Source organism: Rhinolophus hipposideros, assembly GCF_964194185.1.
Source record: "Rhinolophus hipposideros genome assembly, chromosome: 7".
In the NCBI taxonomy this organism is placed as follows: domain Eukaryota; kingdom Metazoa; phylum Chordata; class Mammalia; order Chiroptera; family Rhinolophidae; genus Rhinolophus; species Rhinolophus hipposideros.
This window is the reverse complement of record NC_138053.1, coordinates 65190370-65210520: the sequence shown is the minus strand read 5'-3', so window position 1 is coordinate 65210520 and position 20151 is coordinate 65190370. Positions and strand designations below refer to the sequence as shown.

Sequence of the window (20151 nt, the reverse complement as noted above, 5' to 3'; positions counted from 1 at the left end):
CTGGTGCAACTGTCACGTTGGGATTTCTGTGGTTTACTTTTTATAATGAGCATGCTTATCATAGGAAAATGATAAAGCTTTCATTTTTAAATCATGTTGGTTCTTCTGTCATGATTGGGCTTTTCTCATTTTTTTTACTCTGCAGACAGTTTTGGAGGATTGGCTATGTTCCAGTTTTTTGTCATTTTCCTGGTATTTCACTGCTTCTTAAGCTAGAATCTTATCAAAACAACTTTGACAAGGTTTTTTGTAAAGTATCTGCATTGCGTCCATCAGCATAAATGCCGTCTGCTGTTAATACATAAGCTAATTCGGGTTTGTCTGTTGTAGATCACATTGTTAGTCAAAGCTGTAAACAGAAACGCCTTAGAATGCAAAAACTTTGTAAACATGTTAATTGAAACAGGTGACATATGTCAGAAATACATCATCTGAGCAAGAAGAAGTAGTGGAAGCATTAAGAGAAGAAATAAGAATGATGAGCCATCTGAATCATCCCAACATTATTAGGATGTTGGGAGCCACATGTGAGAAGAGCAATTATAATCTCTTCATCGAATGGATGGCAGGTATGTTCATGTTTTAAATTACAAAATTAAATACATGGATTTAACTTTCTGCTTGATATTAAATTTAGGAAAAACATTTTAATGGACACTTATTTTTATTAAATAGTTTGGGTTCCTAAAAGCAAAATCATCCCTAACATAGTAGGATGAACTGTAAATACTTTGTCTTTTGTTTAAATATAAACATTCATTACCTCTACCTTTTAAACTTTTTCAGTGGTTCTTTTAAAATGATTGTGTAGCATGGTTTTATAGGAATCATTTCTTTTTAAATCTGCTATGTATATTTTTCCAGGTGGCCATCAATTAATTGGACAAGTTTAAGATATGTTTTAAGATGACAATATAAAACTAAAATTAATTAAGATATAACTTGAAAATTTTCTTTTTTTTTAGTAAACTAACACTGAAGCATAGAGGTAGTAAACTAGCACTGAAGTGGTAGTAAACTACCACCGAAGCATAAAGTTGAACTATTTTGTCATCTACTTGAATAAAGACAGCATTTTATTTTGTATTATGCAGTATATACAGTAAAATAAATGACTTAGGGTGTAATGAATAGGTTGGTATTTGGTTTAACTTCTTATACTTTTTGTGTTTGAAAACTGTATTTCTAGTTACAAGTTGTTTAAGTGAAGCACAGTTGACATATGATACTACATTCGTTTCAGATGTACAGCGTAGTGATTCAACATTTATATACCTTACAATGTGATCACCACACTGTTTAATAACCATCTATCACCATACAGTTAAGATATTGTTGACTGTTTTCCCTATGCTACACGTTATGTCCCTTGGACTTACTTAACTAGAAGTTTGTACCTCTTACTGCCCTTCACGTTTTTCACACATCCTCTGACCCCGTTTTCTCTCTGGGCAAGCATCAGTTCTATGTACCTGTGAGTCTGTTTCTGTTTTTTTGTTGTTGTTGTTGTTCATTTGTTTTGTGTTTTTTAGATTCTACATGTTAAGTGAAATCATATAGTAGTTGTCTTTCTCTGACTTATTTCACTTAGAATAATACTCTCTGGGTCCATCCACATTGTTGCAAGTGGTAAAATTTCATTCTTTTTATGGCTGAGTAATAGTCCATTATAGGGGTGTGTGTGATATGGTGTGTGTGTTTTTATGTGCTTATATATATACACACACACACATCTATCCATTCATCTGTCGTTGGACACCTAGGTTGCTTCCATATCTTGACTATTGTAAATAATGCTGCAGTGCAGCATTTGTGCTTGTATCTTTTCAAATTAGTGTTTTCATTTTCTGCCCATATTTTAACAGGATTGTTAGATTTTTATATATTGTAACAGTTCCTTATATATATTGGATATGAACCTCTTATCAGACATATCATTTGTGAATATCTTCTCACATTCAGCAGTCTTTTCATTTTGTTGATGGTTTCCTTCACTGTGCCAACAGTGAATGTTTTATATGATGTAGTACCATTTATTTTTGCTTTTGTTACCCTTTCCTGAGGAGACATTTCCAAAAAGATATTGCTAAGACTTATGTCAAAGAGTTTATGCCTATGTTCTCTTCTGGGAGTCTTACGTTTACATATTTAATCTATTTTGAATCTCTTTTTGTATATGGTGTAAGAGAGTGGTCCAGCTTCATTTTTTGCATATATCTGTCCAGTTTTCCTAACACCATTTTTATTGAAGAGACTCTTTTCCCCAATGTGTATTCCTGCCACCTTTGTGGTAATTGATCATAGAAGGGAGGGTTAATTTCTGGGCTTTCTATTCTGTTCCACTGATGTATATGTCAGTTTTTATGCCAATACCATACTGTTTTGATTATTAATAGCTTTATAGTATCTTTCTCAAGATTGCTTTGGCTATTCAGTCTTTTGTGGTTCCATAAATTTTAGTATTACTTTTTTCTAATTCTGAGAATGCCATTGGAATTTTGGTAGGAATTTCATTTAGTCTGTATATTGTTTTGGGTAGTATGGACATTTTAACAATATTAATCCTTTCAACCCATGAATATGGTACATTTTTCCAGTTATGTGTCCTCTTCTTTCTTCAATGTCTTAGTTTTCTGAGTACAGGTCTTTCACCTTCTTGGTTAAAGTTATTCCTAGGTATTTTATTCTTTTTGATGCGATTCTAAATGGGATTGTTCTTATCATGTCTCAAGGAATTCTTTTATTTCCTCTGATTTCTTCATTAACCTATTGATTGTTTAGTAGCATACTGTTTAGACTCCACGTGTTTTTTTCAGTTTTTTCTTGTAATTGATATCTAATTTCATACTGCTGTGGTCAGAAAAGATGCTTGAAGTGATTTTAGTCTTCTTACAATTTATTGAGACTTGTTTTATGGCCTAATATGTGTTCTATCCTGGAAAATGTTCCATGTGGACTTGAAAAGAATGTATATATTCTGTGCCTTTTGAGTGAAATGCTTTTAAAAATATCAATTAAATCCATCTGGTCTAATATGTCATTTAAGGCCAGTGTTTCCTTGTTGATTTTTTGTTAAGATGATCTATCCATTGATGTAAGGGGGTTTTTAAAGTCTTCTACAACTGTTGTATTACTGTCAATCTCTCTCTTTATGTCTACTAATGTATTTAAGTATTTCTATGTTGGGTGTGTTATATCCTTTTCTTGGATTGATCCTTTTATAATTATGTGTAATGTCCTTTATCTCATTAGTCTTTGTTTTAAAGTCTATTTTGTCTGATACAAGTATTGCTAATCCAGCTTTCTTTTCATTTCCACTTGATGAAATATCTTTTTCCATCCCTTCACTTTCTGTGTATGTCTTTATATCTGAAGTGAATCTATTGTAGGCAGCATATAAATAAATGGGTCTTGTTTTTTAATCCATTAAGCCACGCTGTGTCTTTTCATTGAAGCATTTATTTAAATTTAAAGTAATTATTAATAGGTATGTACTTAATAACATTTTATTGTTTTCTGGTTGTTTTTGTAGTTCTGCTCTGATTTTTATTTTCTTGTTCTCTTGTGTATTAATGATTTCCTTTAGTGTTATGTTTGGATTCCTTTCCCTTTATTTTTTTGTGTATTACATGTTTTGGTCTGTGATTGCTTTAAGCTTCATGTATATCAAACTATGTTTATAGCAGTTTATTTTAATTTGCTCGTCACTGAAGTTCGATTGCACTTGAAAAGCACTACGTCTTTACTCCTCTCCCCCGTGTTTTATGTTGTTGACACCTTGTTTTCTCTGTGTATCTTAATTATTGTAGATACCCATGATTTTACTACTTTTGTCTTTTAAACTTCATTTTAGCCTTGTAATCGGTGACCCACTACTTTATTAAACATTTGCCTTCACCAGTAAGCTTTTTTGTTTCCTATATTTTCTTATTTTCAGTTTTGGCTTTTTCTTTTCTGCTTGAAGAAGTCCTTTTAGGTGGTGAACTTCTTTAGCTTTTGCTTGTTTGAGAAACTTTATGTCTCACCTTCGAGTCTGAATGATAACCTTGCTGGGTATTCTTGGGTATTGCCTTTTCCTTTTCATCACTTTTGATATATTGTACCATTCCCTCTGGCTTCCCAAATTCCTGCTGAAAAATCAGCTAATAGCATGATGAGAGCTCCCTTATACATAACTAGCTGCTTTTCTCTTTCTGCTTTTAAGATTCTTTCTTTAACTTTTGGCATTTTAATTATGATATGTTTTGGTGAGGGCCTCTTTGGGTTCATCTTGCTTAGTATTTCCTGTGCTTCATGGACTTAGATGTCTGTTTCCTTCATCAGGATAGGGAAGTTGTCAGTCATTATTTCTTCAAATAGATTTTCTGTCCCTTTCTCTTCTCCTTCTGGAACGCCTGTCAGTATGCTTGATGTTGTCCCAGAGGTCCCTTAAACTATCCTCATTAAAAAATTGTTTTTTTCCTTTTGCTGTTTTGGTTGGGTGATTTACATTACCTTGTATTCCAGATCACTGATTCATCTAATCTACTGTTGATTCCCTTTAGCATAGTTTACATTTCAGTTATTGTATTCCTTAGTTCTGATTGGGTCATCCATTTCTTCTCCCAAGTTCATTGAGCATCTTTATAACAATTGCTTTGAACTCCTTTATCTGGTAGAATGCTTATCTGTTTCATTTAGTTCTCTTTCTGGGGTTTTGTGCTTTCATTTGGAAGATATTCCTCTGTCTCCTCATTTTGCCTATCTCCCTCTGTATTAGGTAGATGAGCTACATCTCCCAGTCTTGTAAGAGTGGTCTTATGTAGAAGGTCTCTTGTGGGACCCAGTGGCAGAATCCCCCTTCAGACACCAGAGCCAGGTACTGCAAGGGTGTCCCCTGTGTGAATCGAATGTGCCCTCCTGTTGTAGTTGGGCCATGATTGCTGCAGGCATGCCAATGAACGGGGTTTACCCTCAGGTTAACTGCCTGTTCCCATAATATGGGGGCTCATCCTCCTGGTGCAGTTCCCCTCAGGGCAACCTTCATGGCTGTGATATCCCTCCCACTTGTGAATCACCGCATTGGGGGTATGGGTCCTAACCAGACCATGTCTCCTCCCCTTCTACATTACAATGTGTCATCTTCTTTATATCCTTGGGTGTAGGAATTAGATTTAGCTAGTCTTAAGGTCATTCACAGGAATGGTTGCTCTATGTTAAGTTGCAGTTTTGGTGTGCCTATGGGAGGAGGTGAGTTCAGGATCTACCTACTCCGCCATCCTGACCTCTACTTCTACAGATCAGTTCTTTAGTACATTCTCTGATGTTAGTTATAGCTGGATTGATTGTTATATTTAAGTTGATAATTGTAAAAACTTTTAAATGAGTCTCATTGAGTTTGTGACTTGTCCCAGGTCAGAGCTAGTAAATGGGATATGAACCTAACTCTGTGTCTTCTGGCTTCTCCCATTCTCTTTACCTTCTGCTAAATAATATATTTGCACTGTTTACTTAAGTCAGTAAGAAAGGCATTTTGTATCCCTTCGTCAAAAAGACAGAGGTGAATTGTACATTTCAGAAATAGTTCCATACAAAATTGTTAACTTTCAAAGCTTTATGAAATACTGACCTTCCAGAAAACTAGTTCATGAGCATGAAAATGTCTCCCTAATTGATAGGTTTTGATTATTGAAATGTGTTGGTTTTTAAATTCGTTTCACTTCTGATACAAGTATAAATTGAATATTTCAAATGTGAATGTGAGCTCATGACAGTGCAACCTTATATAAATGAACAAAGAGGAATAAATAATTTTAATTCTGACTTAAGTTTATGATAATTATTACTGTTTGTCTCTTAGGGGGATCTGTAGCTCATTTGCTCAGTAAATATGGAGCCTTCAAGGAATCAGTAGTTGTTAACTATACTGAACAATTACTTCGTGGCCTTTCGTACCTCCATGAAAACCAGATCATTCACAGAGATGTCAAAGGTAGGAATTCTGTTAATTATTATTTACTAGCAATAAGTACAAAACAAATGTAATTTTAAAACTTGGACCTTTGTTGATAGTTTCTAACTTGAAATTAGTTATGGAATTGTTCCTCCTGAGTAACTCAAATCGCTAGAATTACTAGAAGTGAAGGAACCTTCCGGGTCACATTATCTGACTTCCTGAGAGGGGCTGAGACTTGCCACAGTCCTACTTACTACCAGTTGATGGCAAAACAAGTGTAGAATCCAGGTCTCCAATTCCCTGTCTTGGTCTCATCCTGCACTGTCTCCTCAAAAGTTCCTGTTCCCGGTTTTATTTAGATTAATTGGGATATTATAAACTCCTTTTAAGAAAAATCTTTTGCAGTTCAGTTAAGTAAGTGCACCTTTGTCTTTCTTCAGCTGATATTTGACATAGTGTATGTAAGTAGTATTTTATATTCAGCTGCAATTATGAAATCATAGTAGTTTGAATTCCTCTCGGTCAGTGTGTTTCAGCAGAACTTTGTCTTAAAATGTAAACCACACTAAAACATGAACTTTGAAGAAAGATTTTTGTTGGGAATCATTATAAAGATTTTCAACACATTTAAAGTTTCACTAAATCTCTGCCTTCATGTCCTTATGCCTTGATACTTTGTCAGATTTTCTCTCTGAGGCTTTGGATTTTATTTAGTATACACTGTAGAGACCTGTGTGCTTTTAGCAATAATGAAATAAATTGGGAGGGAGAGTAGCTTTGTATGAACCTCTGACATGTGGTCCACTTCTTTTATCATTTGTTAGCCTATGTCATTAGTAGTTATTTTACTGAGTTTTTAATCTGTCATTTTATTTGTAACATGAGGTCATTTGCTGTTTTTGTTGACAGGTGCCAATTTGCTAATTGACAGCACAGGTCAGAGACTGAGAATTGCAGATTTCGGAGCTGCAGCCAGATTGGCATCAAAAGGAACTGGTGCAGGAGAGTTTCAGGGACAGTTATTGGGGACAATTGCATTTATGGCACCTGAGGTGAGAAGCAGCTTTGAGTGTGATGAAAGAAAACATTTTGGAGTTCTGTGTGACCAAATTATTTTGCAGTGTTATCCAGTATATGCTTAACCAATTAGAAGTCCCTGGTCATAAAAATAGGTTTTAATGATATCCTTGATTTCAGGCCCTTAATTCCTTCCTTTCCATCTTTGTCTTAATAAAAATTTAAAAGATGGGTTTTAATAGAGTTGCTTAAAGGCTATTTCTACTTAAGAATTATTGACTAATTTATAGTACTTTTGTAGTAAAACCAAAGTACACATTATAGAAATTTAAAAAATTGTTCTCTATTCCAAAGGGAGATGAGCACACAGAAGCAGATCTTAGTAATAGTGAAAGAAGTTTAAGTGTCGCAGTTGTAAACTGGGCCTCTTCTGTTGGGTTTAGAACTCTTCATGTTCATGCGCTGTAATTGTTGGTTGTCCTCTTGCCCCATAGTTTACTAAGCGCAGTGGGCTGCTTTGTAATTCTGTGATTTCATCTGACTCTTCTTTAGAATCTCACCATTCTCCAAAATATTTTTGTGCCACATAGGAGATTAAGCTTATTAATGAAACAAATGAGACAGCTGGTAGTCCATAGAATTGCTATTTGTGCCTTTGTTTTGCTCTGAAGTAAAAACCTAGAACCCATAGTTATGACTTTCTCTTTTTTAATGAGTCAGATTTCCAGATTTAAGTCTCTGCTTTATTTCAGGTACTACGAGGTCAGCAGTATGGTAGGAGCTGTGATGTGTGGAGTGTTGGCTGTGCTATTATAGAAATGGCTTGTGCTAAACCACCTTGGAATGCAGAAAAACACTCCAATCATCTTGCTTTGATATTTAAGGTAATTATGAGATAAAAATTTCTTTCTGCTAAATTGGTAGGAGGCAAATTTTCATGGGTCCTCCTTAACTCACATGAATGCATCTCTTCCTTGAAATAAGTATATATGTATTCATCTCCAGGAACTTATATGGTGTGGTCAATACTGCAGCATGTACAGTCAGTTCTCATTCTTTATATTCTATAAAGTCGTTGTGAACACTGAATTAGCAAACATAGGTCATTGCTCCTGGGTGAAATATATACATATATACATATACTTTCAAATTTAAATACTTAAAACTCTTCGTGTATTATATATAATCCACAAATTTGTAAACTCTAATTTACTATTTTCTATGTTTAAAAGATTCATACCCAGTGGGTTGACAAATCCTGTCTGTTCAACCTTTCTAACAACTCTCAAATCCATTCTTTTCATTTCCATCAGAGAATAGTGCAATGACTGAGATTTTTAACTTTTGAGTCAGACATGTGCTAGTTAAAAGCTTGGGCTTTGGGCTTACAGACCTGATTCCAAACCCTGGCTCCATCCTTTAATAGCCATGTGACTAGGAAAATTACTTCTTCTGTCTACCCTCTGTTTTCTTGTTTATAAAATGCATGTAATAAATCATGGGATTATTATGAAGATGAAATTAGCTCTGGGCCTGAGTAAAGCACTTAGCACAGTTACCTCTGTGTGAAGTGGCTCATGCTGGTCAGGATGTATTGGATCAATTACTAAAATATTGAAGGATTTTTAGAAGAAACCTCCCATCCAGTGAGTGTTTTTCCATAGACTCCTTTTAACAAAAAGTCCACTCACTTCTGCTTCAAGTCCTCTGTGTACAAGAGGTATATATAGAGGTTATGAAATATATGCACAGGTATTTCTAGATCCCAAGTTCCTCTTGTGGGAAGCTTCAGCTCTCTGGTGTCTCTCCTGCAGATTGCCAGTGCAACTACTGCTCCATCGATCCCTTCACATTTGTCTCCGGGTTTACGAGATGTGGCTCTTCGTTGTTTAGAACTTCAACCTCAGGACAGACCTCCGTCGAGAGAGCTACTGAAGCATCCAGTTTTTCGTACTACATGGTAGCCAATTATAAAAATAAACTGTAATGGAGACAGGATGCTCAATAAGAGAAAAAACTTTTGTGGAGAACCACGTTGATAATCTGCTGGCCTTCATGCCACTGAGCAACTATGAACGAGACCAGTGGGGAACCCTTACCTAAGTATGTGATTGACAAATCATGATCTGTACCTAAGCTTAGTATGCAAAAGTCCACAGTTTGCGCAGAAACTGTAAACCGTGCCTTTCAAAGAACTGGCCCTAGGTGAACAGGAAAGCAATGAAGTTTGCATGACTAATTAACAGAAGCATAATTGTATTATTTTTGGAGCACTTTTTCAGCAATATTAGCAGCTGAGGGGCTCAGGGTCTATTTTAATGTTTCTATTATTCCATTTCACATCTTGATCACAAGCAGAGGGTTCTGCAGTTCCGTTTTTTGGGGTTTGTTTGTTTTTTTGTCACTGGCTATAAAAATCAGTATCTGCCTCTTTTAGGTCAGAATGTGCTATGAATAGCAGTAAATATATTTTTTAAAGTTGATAACTTTTTTATGACCCACAGTTGACCTTTATTTTTTTTAAATGCCTGGGTAATTGTGGTTCATTGTGCATTTTACTGTTGGCCCATTCATTTCGTTTTTGGAAATCATGGTTCTATATTTTCATTTCACCTTCGTTTTTGTTTAATATTCAGGGAAAGGTGATCGTTTCAAACCAGAAAAAAAAAAATAGAACTAGGTGTGAACTAGATCTTATTAAATATCTTGCTATTGCAAGAGTTTTTTTTAAATACAGAATTTTGTTTGTTTTTAAAATTGGAATTTAATACTACCTTCATTGAGTCAGTCACTGCTCGTCTTGTGCAGGTTAAATATAAATTAAGTGAAACTCAGCTATTCTGTGATGCAGCTCACAACCAAGATCAAGATTACCTTGAAATTTGAATTTTCAAAAGGTATTGGTTTCTTTTGTAGGAAACTTCCCAGCATTTAAGTCTTACTCTGTATGTAACAATCCATCATGCATCATCACTGATAATAACATGTTACTGCTATTTTCCTTCTACTATGCATCGTCTCTTTACAGTAGGCCTCACTGATAGATAAAAATTAATTACTCAACTACCAATGAGTAATAGTGTTTTTAAGCAATAAATTTGATTTGAACGTGGAAAATGTATTCAGGAAGAAAAGTGAAATTGAATTTCATTTACATACTAATTCATTGGAGTTTGCACACTTATCTAATGGTTTCACCTAAGTTGAATTCCGATGCATGGAATCCTGAAGGAACATGGCAGCTCTTTTATCCCTTTTTTGTGAGTCTTTTAAATCAAGTACTGATTAAGTATTTAATACAACTTTTTGAGATGTTGTTTTAACTCTTCAGAAGCCAGTTGAATTGTTGCAGAATGAAATAGAATTGGTTATTCTCAAAGACTCAGGAGAAACTAAATAAGCTATATATAGAGAGTACATTTTAATGTACAACACAAATTGGAAGTAAAATAAGTTACAAGGTAAGTTTACAGGGATATATTACATACAATTTTTAAAAAGGCAGTTTTTCTTTTTTGTTTTTTTTAAATGTGAATGTGTTTTCTTAGTGAAATTTTACATTCCTTTGTTTTGGAAGATTGGCAATATTTGAAGAGTTAAAAATAGTACCGAAATGTGAAGTTTGGTAGCTCTAAATGTGTTGTACTTGACGTTTTTTTTATTTTCTCTCTCTTTTTTGACTACTTAGAATTTTCACAGTTCTAATAAGATTGTTTCCAAGTCTGTCATGTGCAAGCTTTAAAGGATGCACTCTTGCCATTTTATGTACTGGAAGATCATTGGTCAGATCAAAACTGTCTGACAGTAATGTAAACTGTATAAACTGAGGAACCTCAGCTAATCAGTATTACTTTGTAGATCACCATGCCCACCACATTCCAAACTCAAACAGCCTCTAGATGTCAGAATCCATTGTTTGAGTTTGTTTGCAGTTCCCTCAGCTTGCTGGTAATTGTGGTGTTTTGTTTTTTTGTTTTGTTTTTAATGCAAATGTGATGTAATATTCTTATTTTCTTTGGATCAAAGCTGGACTGAAAATTGTATTGTGTAATTATTTTTGTGTTCTTAATGTTATTTGGTACTCAAGTTGTAAATAACGTCTACTGCTGTTTATTCCAGTTTCTACTACCTCAGGTGTCCTATAGATTTTTCTTCTACCAAAGTTCACTTTCACAATGAAATTATATTTGCTGTGTGACTATGATTCCTAAGACTTCCAGGGCTTAAGGGCTAACTTCTCTTAGCACCTTACTGTGTAAGCAAATGTTACAAAAAAAAAATCTCTGGGTTAAGAAAATTTGGCTTAAGTGTATCCTTTGTTATTTTAAATATATCAAGATATTTTAATTAAAATTTTTACCCCATTGAACCAATTTTATAGTATTTGTACCTATTTTGGTGTTTTGTCTTTATAGCAAATAAAAGTTTTTGAACAAAGGTTGTTACTTTTACTTTTTTTGAAATAATTTCATTCTTACAAAAAAGTTGTAAGAATACCACCAAGAACTCTCAAATACCCTTCACCAAAGGCCTTACTCAGGTTTGCCAGCTGCCCAGGTATGACCTTCATAACAAAAGGACCCAAACCTAGAGATGTGTTGCCCTTAGTTGTCACATTTCTTCAGTCTCATTCAATCTAGAACCATTCCTTAGTTCTTTGACCTTCTATATGGTACATACTTTTATGTAAATGCTACCACTCCTCCCAGACGGCATAGGTTAAACATAGTTGATTTTATTCACAAAACTCTTTTTATATAATATGATATTTTAAAAAAATCTGTCCTCTTACTTTAAACTATTGGGAAGGAGGATTGATTCACCAGCTACTATTTGTCAGGCATACTTTGGAACACAGTGACTATATCCGTTTCATAAATGAGGAAATGTAATTGCAATCAAACTGTAATTCTAGCTGTACCAGAGAACTCACTGGGCCTGCCCATAGTTTTAGTCTTAGATCGTACCTTGTGGTTGTGTTTTCCACTTTCATCCTTCTTATTTCTGCTCAGTAGTTGTTTCTCACATGATCAAACCCAATCTGAAACTAGATGATCCAACCCTGCAAAATAAGAAATGTCACTGAATAACTGAGTTCAGAAGCCATTTTCTGTCTCTACATTTGTTTTAAAGTTTCTGTATAATTTGATTTAAAATATACAGTTTTTAAATAGGCTCACTATTTTTGCTAAAGTATACACTTTTGTCATTTTAGGAAAATATTAATTTTGAGAAAAGCTTTTTGAGAGGAATGAAATAAACTATTGTTCCTTGAGTCTATTTACATAATATTAATAACTTTATTAAATGACCAACTGCAGGTTAGATAGAATCTAGAAAAATGTTGGGGTATCATGCTCACGGAATGCATTTGTGAACTGATACAGTAATTCACCTATTATAAAACAAAATGCGTGCAATACTGCCATTATTGGGGAAAAGAACGACTAACAGAAATTTACGCAAAGTACCATCTTTTATGGCATGACAGTTTTGGGGTTTGTTGTTTATGCTGTAAGCAAAAATCACTGGTTGAACTGACATAAGGGAGGAAAGGATGGGCCTTTTAAAGTAGGTAAGATGATGGACTGGGTGGCCACAGAGCCTGAGACAACCTGGGTCAAATGTGGCTCTGCCACTTGCCGGCTGTGTAACTGTGTGACTTGCTGAACCTCCATTTATCCATCTAATATGATGATGAAATGAAAGGAACAGTTGTAAGGAGTGAGAGAACCTATGTAAATGGCCCAGAACAGTGCCAGGCACACTGCATGCACAATATATGTTTGTATGAATCAAGGAGTGACGCAAAGGTCACAGACTGAAATGCCTGTGGAGCTACAAGTGTCCTCGTTGGGCTTGTGGCTGACCGGAGAGTTCATGCCAAATTCACTTCTAAGGGGACCCCTGGCTGCCGTGCTGGAATGAAGAAAAAAAAGTCCACTGTTGCCAAAGCCTCTAAATTTTCAAAAGTTGAAAATTTAGATTTCACGTGCTATTAAACATTGGAAACAAAGTTTTATTAGGAACTATAGGTGAAAACATACACTAGATTTGGCCTGTGGCTGGCTGCATTTTGAGCTCTGACCTGAGTCCAGGCTTATAAAACAAAAGAAGAAATTGGGAGTCTCAGCTTTGGGAACCTGGATCCTGGACTTTTTTCTTCTAAGATATAAGAGATGAGGGGAAAGTAGAGATGCTGGTTGTAGATACCAGAGAACTAAGCTCTGAAGAGAAAATCAATGTCCAAATTCACTAATGTGAAATGCTTACCACTAAGGCCTAATTATCATGTAGCACACTGTGCATACGAAGCATTCAAATATGCCGTCACAGTGGTAGTTAACCTTTAAGTTTTTTACAATAGACACTGCCTGCATGATCTGTGACTAAAGAACTCCATCCACCACTTAAAGACAGTCTCATCACTTTGTAGTGAAGCTACTGTCACTGGGGCCCACGCCTCGTGGCTTTCAGTTCATAGCCTTGCCAGACCTGTAGAGAGAAAACAGCTAAGCTACTGAGACAAAGCCTTGATCCAAAGGTTTTTTTCACGCAATGCTGAAATTCCTATTAGAGTTTATTTTTGAGCTAACAAGTGTTATTTTCCTTTAAAGTCAATTTGCTTAATGAAATTTCTCAGCTACATATACATACAGAGGAGGAGGGCTGGAACTAGGCGAAACAGTAAGGAGGAGAAACGAGGTAGGGTGCAATATGGAAAAATCTTTCACAGCAAGTGGCATGATCATATTTGTCATAAAAATCACCGTAGCGGCATCTTGAAGAAAATCAAATGGCGTACTACAAGAGGCAGAGTAGGTGAGAAGACAACTGCAGTACTCAGATGAAAATGAGAGTCCAGGCAACTTCTGATCAAGACAGTGGAGAAAGCAAACTGCTTACTTCCTCCTACGATCATATCAAAATTACAAATTCTAGAACAACCATCATGGAGAACCCCTGAAGATTAGCTGAACAAGTCCTATAACAAAAGGATATAAAGAAGAAGCCACGTCAAGACTGCTAGAAGGAGTAGACACGCAGAACAGGCATTTCCCACACCCAAGGGGTGGCGATTAAGAAGCAGAAGGGATATCTGTGCTGTGGAGGTCCCCAAGGAGTGAGGGGTCCCAGTCCCACTGGGTTCCCCAGCCCGGGGCACCAGTGCTAGGAGGGGGAATCTCCATAATATCTGTGAAAACGGGGACTGAGTATCCGAGGGACAAAGCCCTGGTAGACAGGCTGCTCTTACGGGGCCAGCACACAACTCACAAACTCACTCTGGCTCCAGCACAGCGGCAGCAGCTCCAAAAGGGCCAGAGACAGAGGAGGATCTGCACTGATGAACCGCAGGGCGAGGGCTGGAGGGGGCGGGGAGGGGTAGCCTTCCGGGGATGGAAGTGCTGGCAGGTGCCACTGTCCTTTGCTGAGCCCTACCCCATGCAGCTGGCAGGTGCAGGTGGGCGCCAGATCTGTGCTCCCCATCACCCTGGCTGACACTGCCCTGGTGATTCCGAGACTGAACCCTATCCAACTCACTGGCCTGGCCTGAACCTCTTCCAGCAGCTTTTCCACACAAGCAACCTGCCTTGGCTCATGCAGTGGACTTTCCCAAACTCTCTCAAAAGTCTGCAAACCCCAAACAAGCAGCAGCTGGCCTTGGCATGCCTTGTAGCTCTTGCTAAACAGCCCTAGGCCCAGCACAAACAGTGACTGGTCTCAACTCGCACTGTGACTCCCATCTGGTTGCCCCAAGCCTGGCACAAGCCGCGCCTGACCTTGACCTGCACCAGAGCCCCTCCCAAGACAGTCCAGTCAAACACACCAGGGGGCCAGCTTCAGACCATGTCACAGCACCACCCAACTACCCCACAAACAATACACCCGAAGGGCAGACTTGGATGGCACCAGAGTCCCGCGAAAGCAGCTCCTGCCCCGTGGGTCAGCCCCTGCAGTGACAAGGGGCCCTCACAGCCAGCAGCCTGAGGGACAAGCCAACCCACTGATGTGCCAACAGCAATCGAGGCCCAAGTATTACAGGAGGGCATACAACCCACACGAGGAGCACCCAGCTCAGGTGACCAGGGAGACTGTGTCACTGGGCCCCATAGGGCACCTACTACTTAAGACTACTCTGCCAAGACTGGGAGACACAGCAGACCTACCTAATACATACAAGTATAAACAGACATAGGGAGGCAACCAAAATGAGAAGACAAAGAGATATGTACCAAATGAAAGAACAGGACAATACTCCAGAAAAATGACTAAAGGGAGACTAGCAATCTACCAAATACAGAGTTCAAAACACTGGTCATAAAGATGCTCAACGCCCTTAGGAGAAGAAGAGATGAAATCAGAACTTCAACAAAGTACAAATTACCAGTTATAAAAACAGCCACAGGGTGTAAAGTAAAGCATAGTGAATACAATCAATAATGTTGTAATAACTCTATATGGTATCAGATGGGTACTAAACAGAGGGATCATTTAATAAGTTATTAAATGAAACTAATGTAATATTGTATGCAACTGTAATTGAAAAATAAAGAAAAATTATGAGGAAAGAGTAATGTTAGCATCACAGCAAATAAGATGTCCCCACCAAAACTGAATCATGAAGAAAGAAAATCTGAACAGACCAATAACAAGGAGATTGAATCAATAATCAGAAAACTCCCAAGAAAGAGAAAAGGCCAGAACTAGATGTTTTCACTGGCAAATTCTATCAAACATTTAAAGAAGAATTAATATTCATCCTTCTCAAACTCTTCCAAAAACTGAAGAGAAGGAAACACTCCCAAACTCACTTGCTGAGGCCCTGATACCAGTATTACCCTGATACCAAGGCCACGTAAGGACACTATAAGAAAACTATGGGCCAATATATCTAATGACTATAGATACAAGACTTTTTAACAAATTATTAACGAACCAAATTCAACAGCATATTTTAAGAATCATACACCATGATCAAGTGGAATTTATTCCTGGGATACAAGGTTCGATATATGAAAATCAATAAATGTTGGGCGACCGGTTGGCGCAGTTGGTTAGAGCACAGTGCTCATAACACCAAGGTCGCCGGTTCGATTCTCACATGGGCCAGTGAGCTGTGCCCTCCACAATTAGAGTGAAAACAATGGCTTGACTTGGAGCTGAGCTGCCAGTGGGACAGCCGGTTGGCTCAGCTGGTTAGAGCACAGTGCTCAAAAAACACCAAGGTTGCCAATTCAATACCCACATGGAGCTGCGCCCTCCACAACTAGATTGAAAACAACGACTTGACTTGGAGCTGACAGGTCCTGGAAAAACACACTGTTTCCCAATATTCCCCAATAAAAATTTAAAAAAAAAGAAGAAAGAAAAAAATCAATAAATGTTATAAACGGTATTAATAGAATGAAAGATAAAAATCTCAATAGATGCAGAAAAGCATGTGACAAAATATAATATCCTTTTATGATAAAAACTCTCAACAATTTGGGTATAGGGGGAACATACCTCAACATAATAAAAGCCACGTATAGCAAACTCACAGCTAACATCATACTCAACAGTGAACAGTTGAAAGCTTTTCCTCTAAGATCAGGAACAATGAAGGGTGCCATTCACACCACTAGTACTCAACATAGTACTGAATGTCCTAGCCAGAGCACTTAGACAACAAAAAATAAAAGGCATCCAAATCAGAAAGGAAGAAGTAAAACTGTCTTTACAAACGATATGATCTTATGTAGAGAAACTCCTAAAGACCACCAAAAAACCTGTTAGAACTAATCAATGACCTCAATAAAGTTGCAGGAAGCAAAATCAACATACAGAAATCAGTTGCATTTCTATACACTAATAATGAAATAACTGAGAAAAAAATGAAAACAGTCCCATTCACAACAGCATTAAAAACAATAAGAATACTTAGGAATAAATTTAAGGAGGTGAAAGATTTGTACAATGAAAACAAACTTTGATGAAAAATACTTAAGTAGACACAAATAGATAGAAAGATAGTTTGTGTTCATGGACTAGAAGAATTGTTAAAATGTCCGTACTACTCAAAGACATTTTTACATTCAGTGCAATCTCTCTCAAAATTCCAAGTGACGTTTTTCACAGAAGTAGAAAAAACAATCCTAAAATTTGTATGGAACTACAAAAAGACCCCTAAATAGCCAAAACAATCCTGAGAAAGAAAAAGCTGGAGGCATCCCACTTTTTGATTTCAAACTATACCATAAAGCTATAGTAACCAAAATGGTACGGTAGTGGCAAAAAAGTAGACACATAGATCAATGGAACAGAATCAAGAACCCAGAAATAAAGCCTCCATATACCGTCAACTAATATTTGACAAGGGAGCAAAGAATACTCACTGGGGAAAGGATAGTCTCTTCAATAAATGGTGGGGGGAAACTGGACAGATACATGCAAAAAAATGAAGCTAGACCACTCTCTTACACCATATACAAAAATAAACTAAAAATGGATTAAAGATTTAAATGTAAGACCTGAAACCATAAAATTCCTAAAAGAAAACATAGGCATAAACTCTTTGACATTGATCTTAGCAGTATCTTTTTGGATATGTCTCCTTAGGCAAGGGTAACAAAAGCAAAAATAAACAAATGGGATTATATCAAACTAAAAAGCTTCTGCACAGCAAAAGAAACCAGCAACAAAATGAAAAGACAACTTATTGAATGTGAAGATATTCACAAATGATATATCTGATAAAGGGTTAATATCCAAAATATACAAGGAACTCTTAAAACTCAACATATAAAAACCAAACAATCCTATTAAAAAATGGGCAGAAGGAGAACTTACTCTGGGTGGTGGACACACAATGCCATATATAGATGATGTATTACAGAATTGTACACTTGAAACCTTCATAATTTTACTAACCAATTTCACCCCAATAAATTTAACTTTAAAAAGGGCAGAGGACCTGAATAGACATTTCTCCAAAAAAGACATACAGGTGGCCAATAGACACATAAAAAGATGCTCAACATCACCAGCTATTAGGGAAATGCAAATCAAAACCACAATGAGATACCATCTCATACTTGTCAGAATGGCTATTATCAAAAAGTCAACAAATAACAAGTGTTGGTAAGGCTGTGGAGAAAAGGGAATCCTTGTGCACTGTTGGTGGGAATGCAAATTGGTGCAGCTGCTATGGAAAACAGTACGGAGGTTCCTCAAAAAATTAAAAATAGAACTACCATACTATCCAGCAATTCTAGTCCCGAGTATTTATCCGAGGAAAATAAAAACACTAATTTGAAAAGATATATGCACCCATTTATTACAGCAGTATTTATGATAGCCAAGATATGAAAGCAACCTAAGTGTCCAGAGATAGAAGAATAAATAAAGAAGACATGGTATAAATATAAGGGAATATTACTCTCCAATAAAAATGAATGAAATCTTGCCGTTAGCAACAACATGGATGGACCTAGGTGGTATTATGTTAAGTGAAATAAGTCAGACGGAGAAAGACAAATACCACATGATTTCACTAATATGTGGAACTAAAAAACGTACACAAGCAACCAAAACAAGACCAGAGTCACAGAAACGTAACAAACTGATAGTTGCCAGAGGGGAGACAGGTGGTGGAATGGGTGAAAAAGCTGAAGGGGAATAAGAATTACAAACTTCCAGTTATTAAATAAATAAGGCATGAGATGTAGTGGATAGCATAGGGAATATAGTCAATAATAGTGTAATAACTTTGCATGGTGACAGATGGGTACTAGACTTAGTGTGGTGATCACATCATAAGGTATATAAATATCAAATTACTCACTATGTTGTACACCCAAAACTAATATAATATTGTATGCCAACTATAGCTTACCAAAATTTTGGAAAACAAAACAATCTAATGGTTGCCAAAGGGGAGAGGGGTGAAGGATGGGAAAATTTGTTTTTAATTCTAATAATAAAACTTTTAAAAATAAAACATATCCATTTCCACCATTCTGCTAAGTAAAAAAAAAAAAAAGTTATGCAAGACACAAGGATGGCAAGCATGGCTTCTTCATAAAAGTTTTGTGTCGTAAAAAAGAAATGAAAGCAGGACATAGATTCAACTAGACTTGACTAAAATAGATCAAATGCAATGTGTGAATTTAGATTCAACTTAAAAAACAAATAACAAAAGAACACAAAGCTATAAAAAGGCATGTTTGAAATTAGAGAAATTTAAATATGGACTATATATTCAATATTGAATTAAGGTTCACTTTAAAAGATGTGATAATGGTACTAGAATTAGAAAAATGTCATTCTTGGGAAGCTGATGTCTGGAATTTACATTCAAAAAGAAAAGGAAAAAATATATATGGGGGAAATGTTGCAAAATGTTAACAATTGGTGAGCCTACATAAAAGATACATGCTTGCTCACTGTATTTTTCTATAGGTTAGAATTTTTCAAAATAAAGTGTTGAGAAAATATTTCTAAGTTTGTATATATTTTGATTTGGCTTAATTTCTTTTTGTATTTTACTTTGATTTCTTTTCTTTCTTTCTTTCTTTTTTTTCCCCTTTCCACTGAGTTTCCGTATTTCACAATCCAGCCTACACTAAGTGACCACCAGTGGAAGAATTACTTAGGCATTTACAAAAGATCCAGAAGAGGGCAGCATAGTAAAACTATTCGCTAATTAAAGGGTGATCTTAATAGTGTGTAAACTTGGCAAATATCTGAAAATCAGACTTTCCCTCACTCCTTACTCAGGAATAAAGCAATTATCTCAGTGTTCCTCTTAGAAAATTGAAAAAATTCAAGGCAATCACTGAGAATTCCATTTTTCCAATCTAAAACCTAGACTGTTTTCTAGATGTTTACCTATTGTCACGCAGGACATTCCTATTCTCCCACGCCTTTTTGACAGTCACAACCTAGGAGAGATAGGCTGTATCAAGATAATTAATACCTTCTTTCCTGGTCTCCTATATTCAAGACCCCCTTGGTCTTGTGTGACCACCCACCCACTCAGCCATTAATCCTGCCAACCATTGTTATTCTGAGCTTCCCAAACTATTTCTACATCTAGTGCTCTGCTTAAGAACTATCAATGACTACCTACCACCTACCACCTCAAATCCCAAGATTCTCCAATGATCGGACCTTAGTCTGCCTCAAGACTTTAGTTCCTACTATTCCTATTGCAAATT

The 20151-nt window shown here is 36.4% G+C and overlaps 1 protein-coding gene and 1 long non-coding RNA gene across 3 annotated transcripts in view; one reads left to right on the top strand and one right to left on the bottom strand.

Moving 5' to 3' along the window:
* MAP3K1 (mitogen-activated protein kinase kinase kinase 1) overlaps positions 1-11397 on the top strand; it is a 72504-nt gene extending 61107 nt beyond the window's left edge. For both annotated transcript variants that reach the window (XM_081054091.1, XM_081054092.1), the window contains exons 16-20: positions 407-569; positions 5840-5971; positions 6845-6987; positions 7705-7836; positions 8767-11397. In XM_081054091.1, coding sequence (XP_080910217.1) covers positions 407-569; positions 5840-5971; positions 6845-6987; positions 7705-7836; positions 8767-8916 — 720 coding nt within the window. In that variant the 3' untranslated portion in view covers positions 8917-11397. The remainder of the gene's footprint in view (positions 1-406; positions 570-5839; positions 5972-6844; positions 6988-7704; positions 7837-8766) is intronic.
* Positions 1-20151, bottom strand: part of LOC308500038 — a 66696-nt gene that overhangs the window by 35913 nt on the left and 10632 nt on the right. The window contains exon 2 of the long non-coding RNA XR_013993674.1: positions 11920-12014. This is a non-coding gene — a long non-coding RNA (uncharacterized lncRNA). The remainder of the gene's footprint in view (positions 1-11919; positions 12015-20151) is intronic.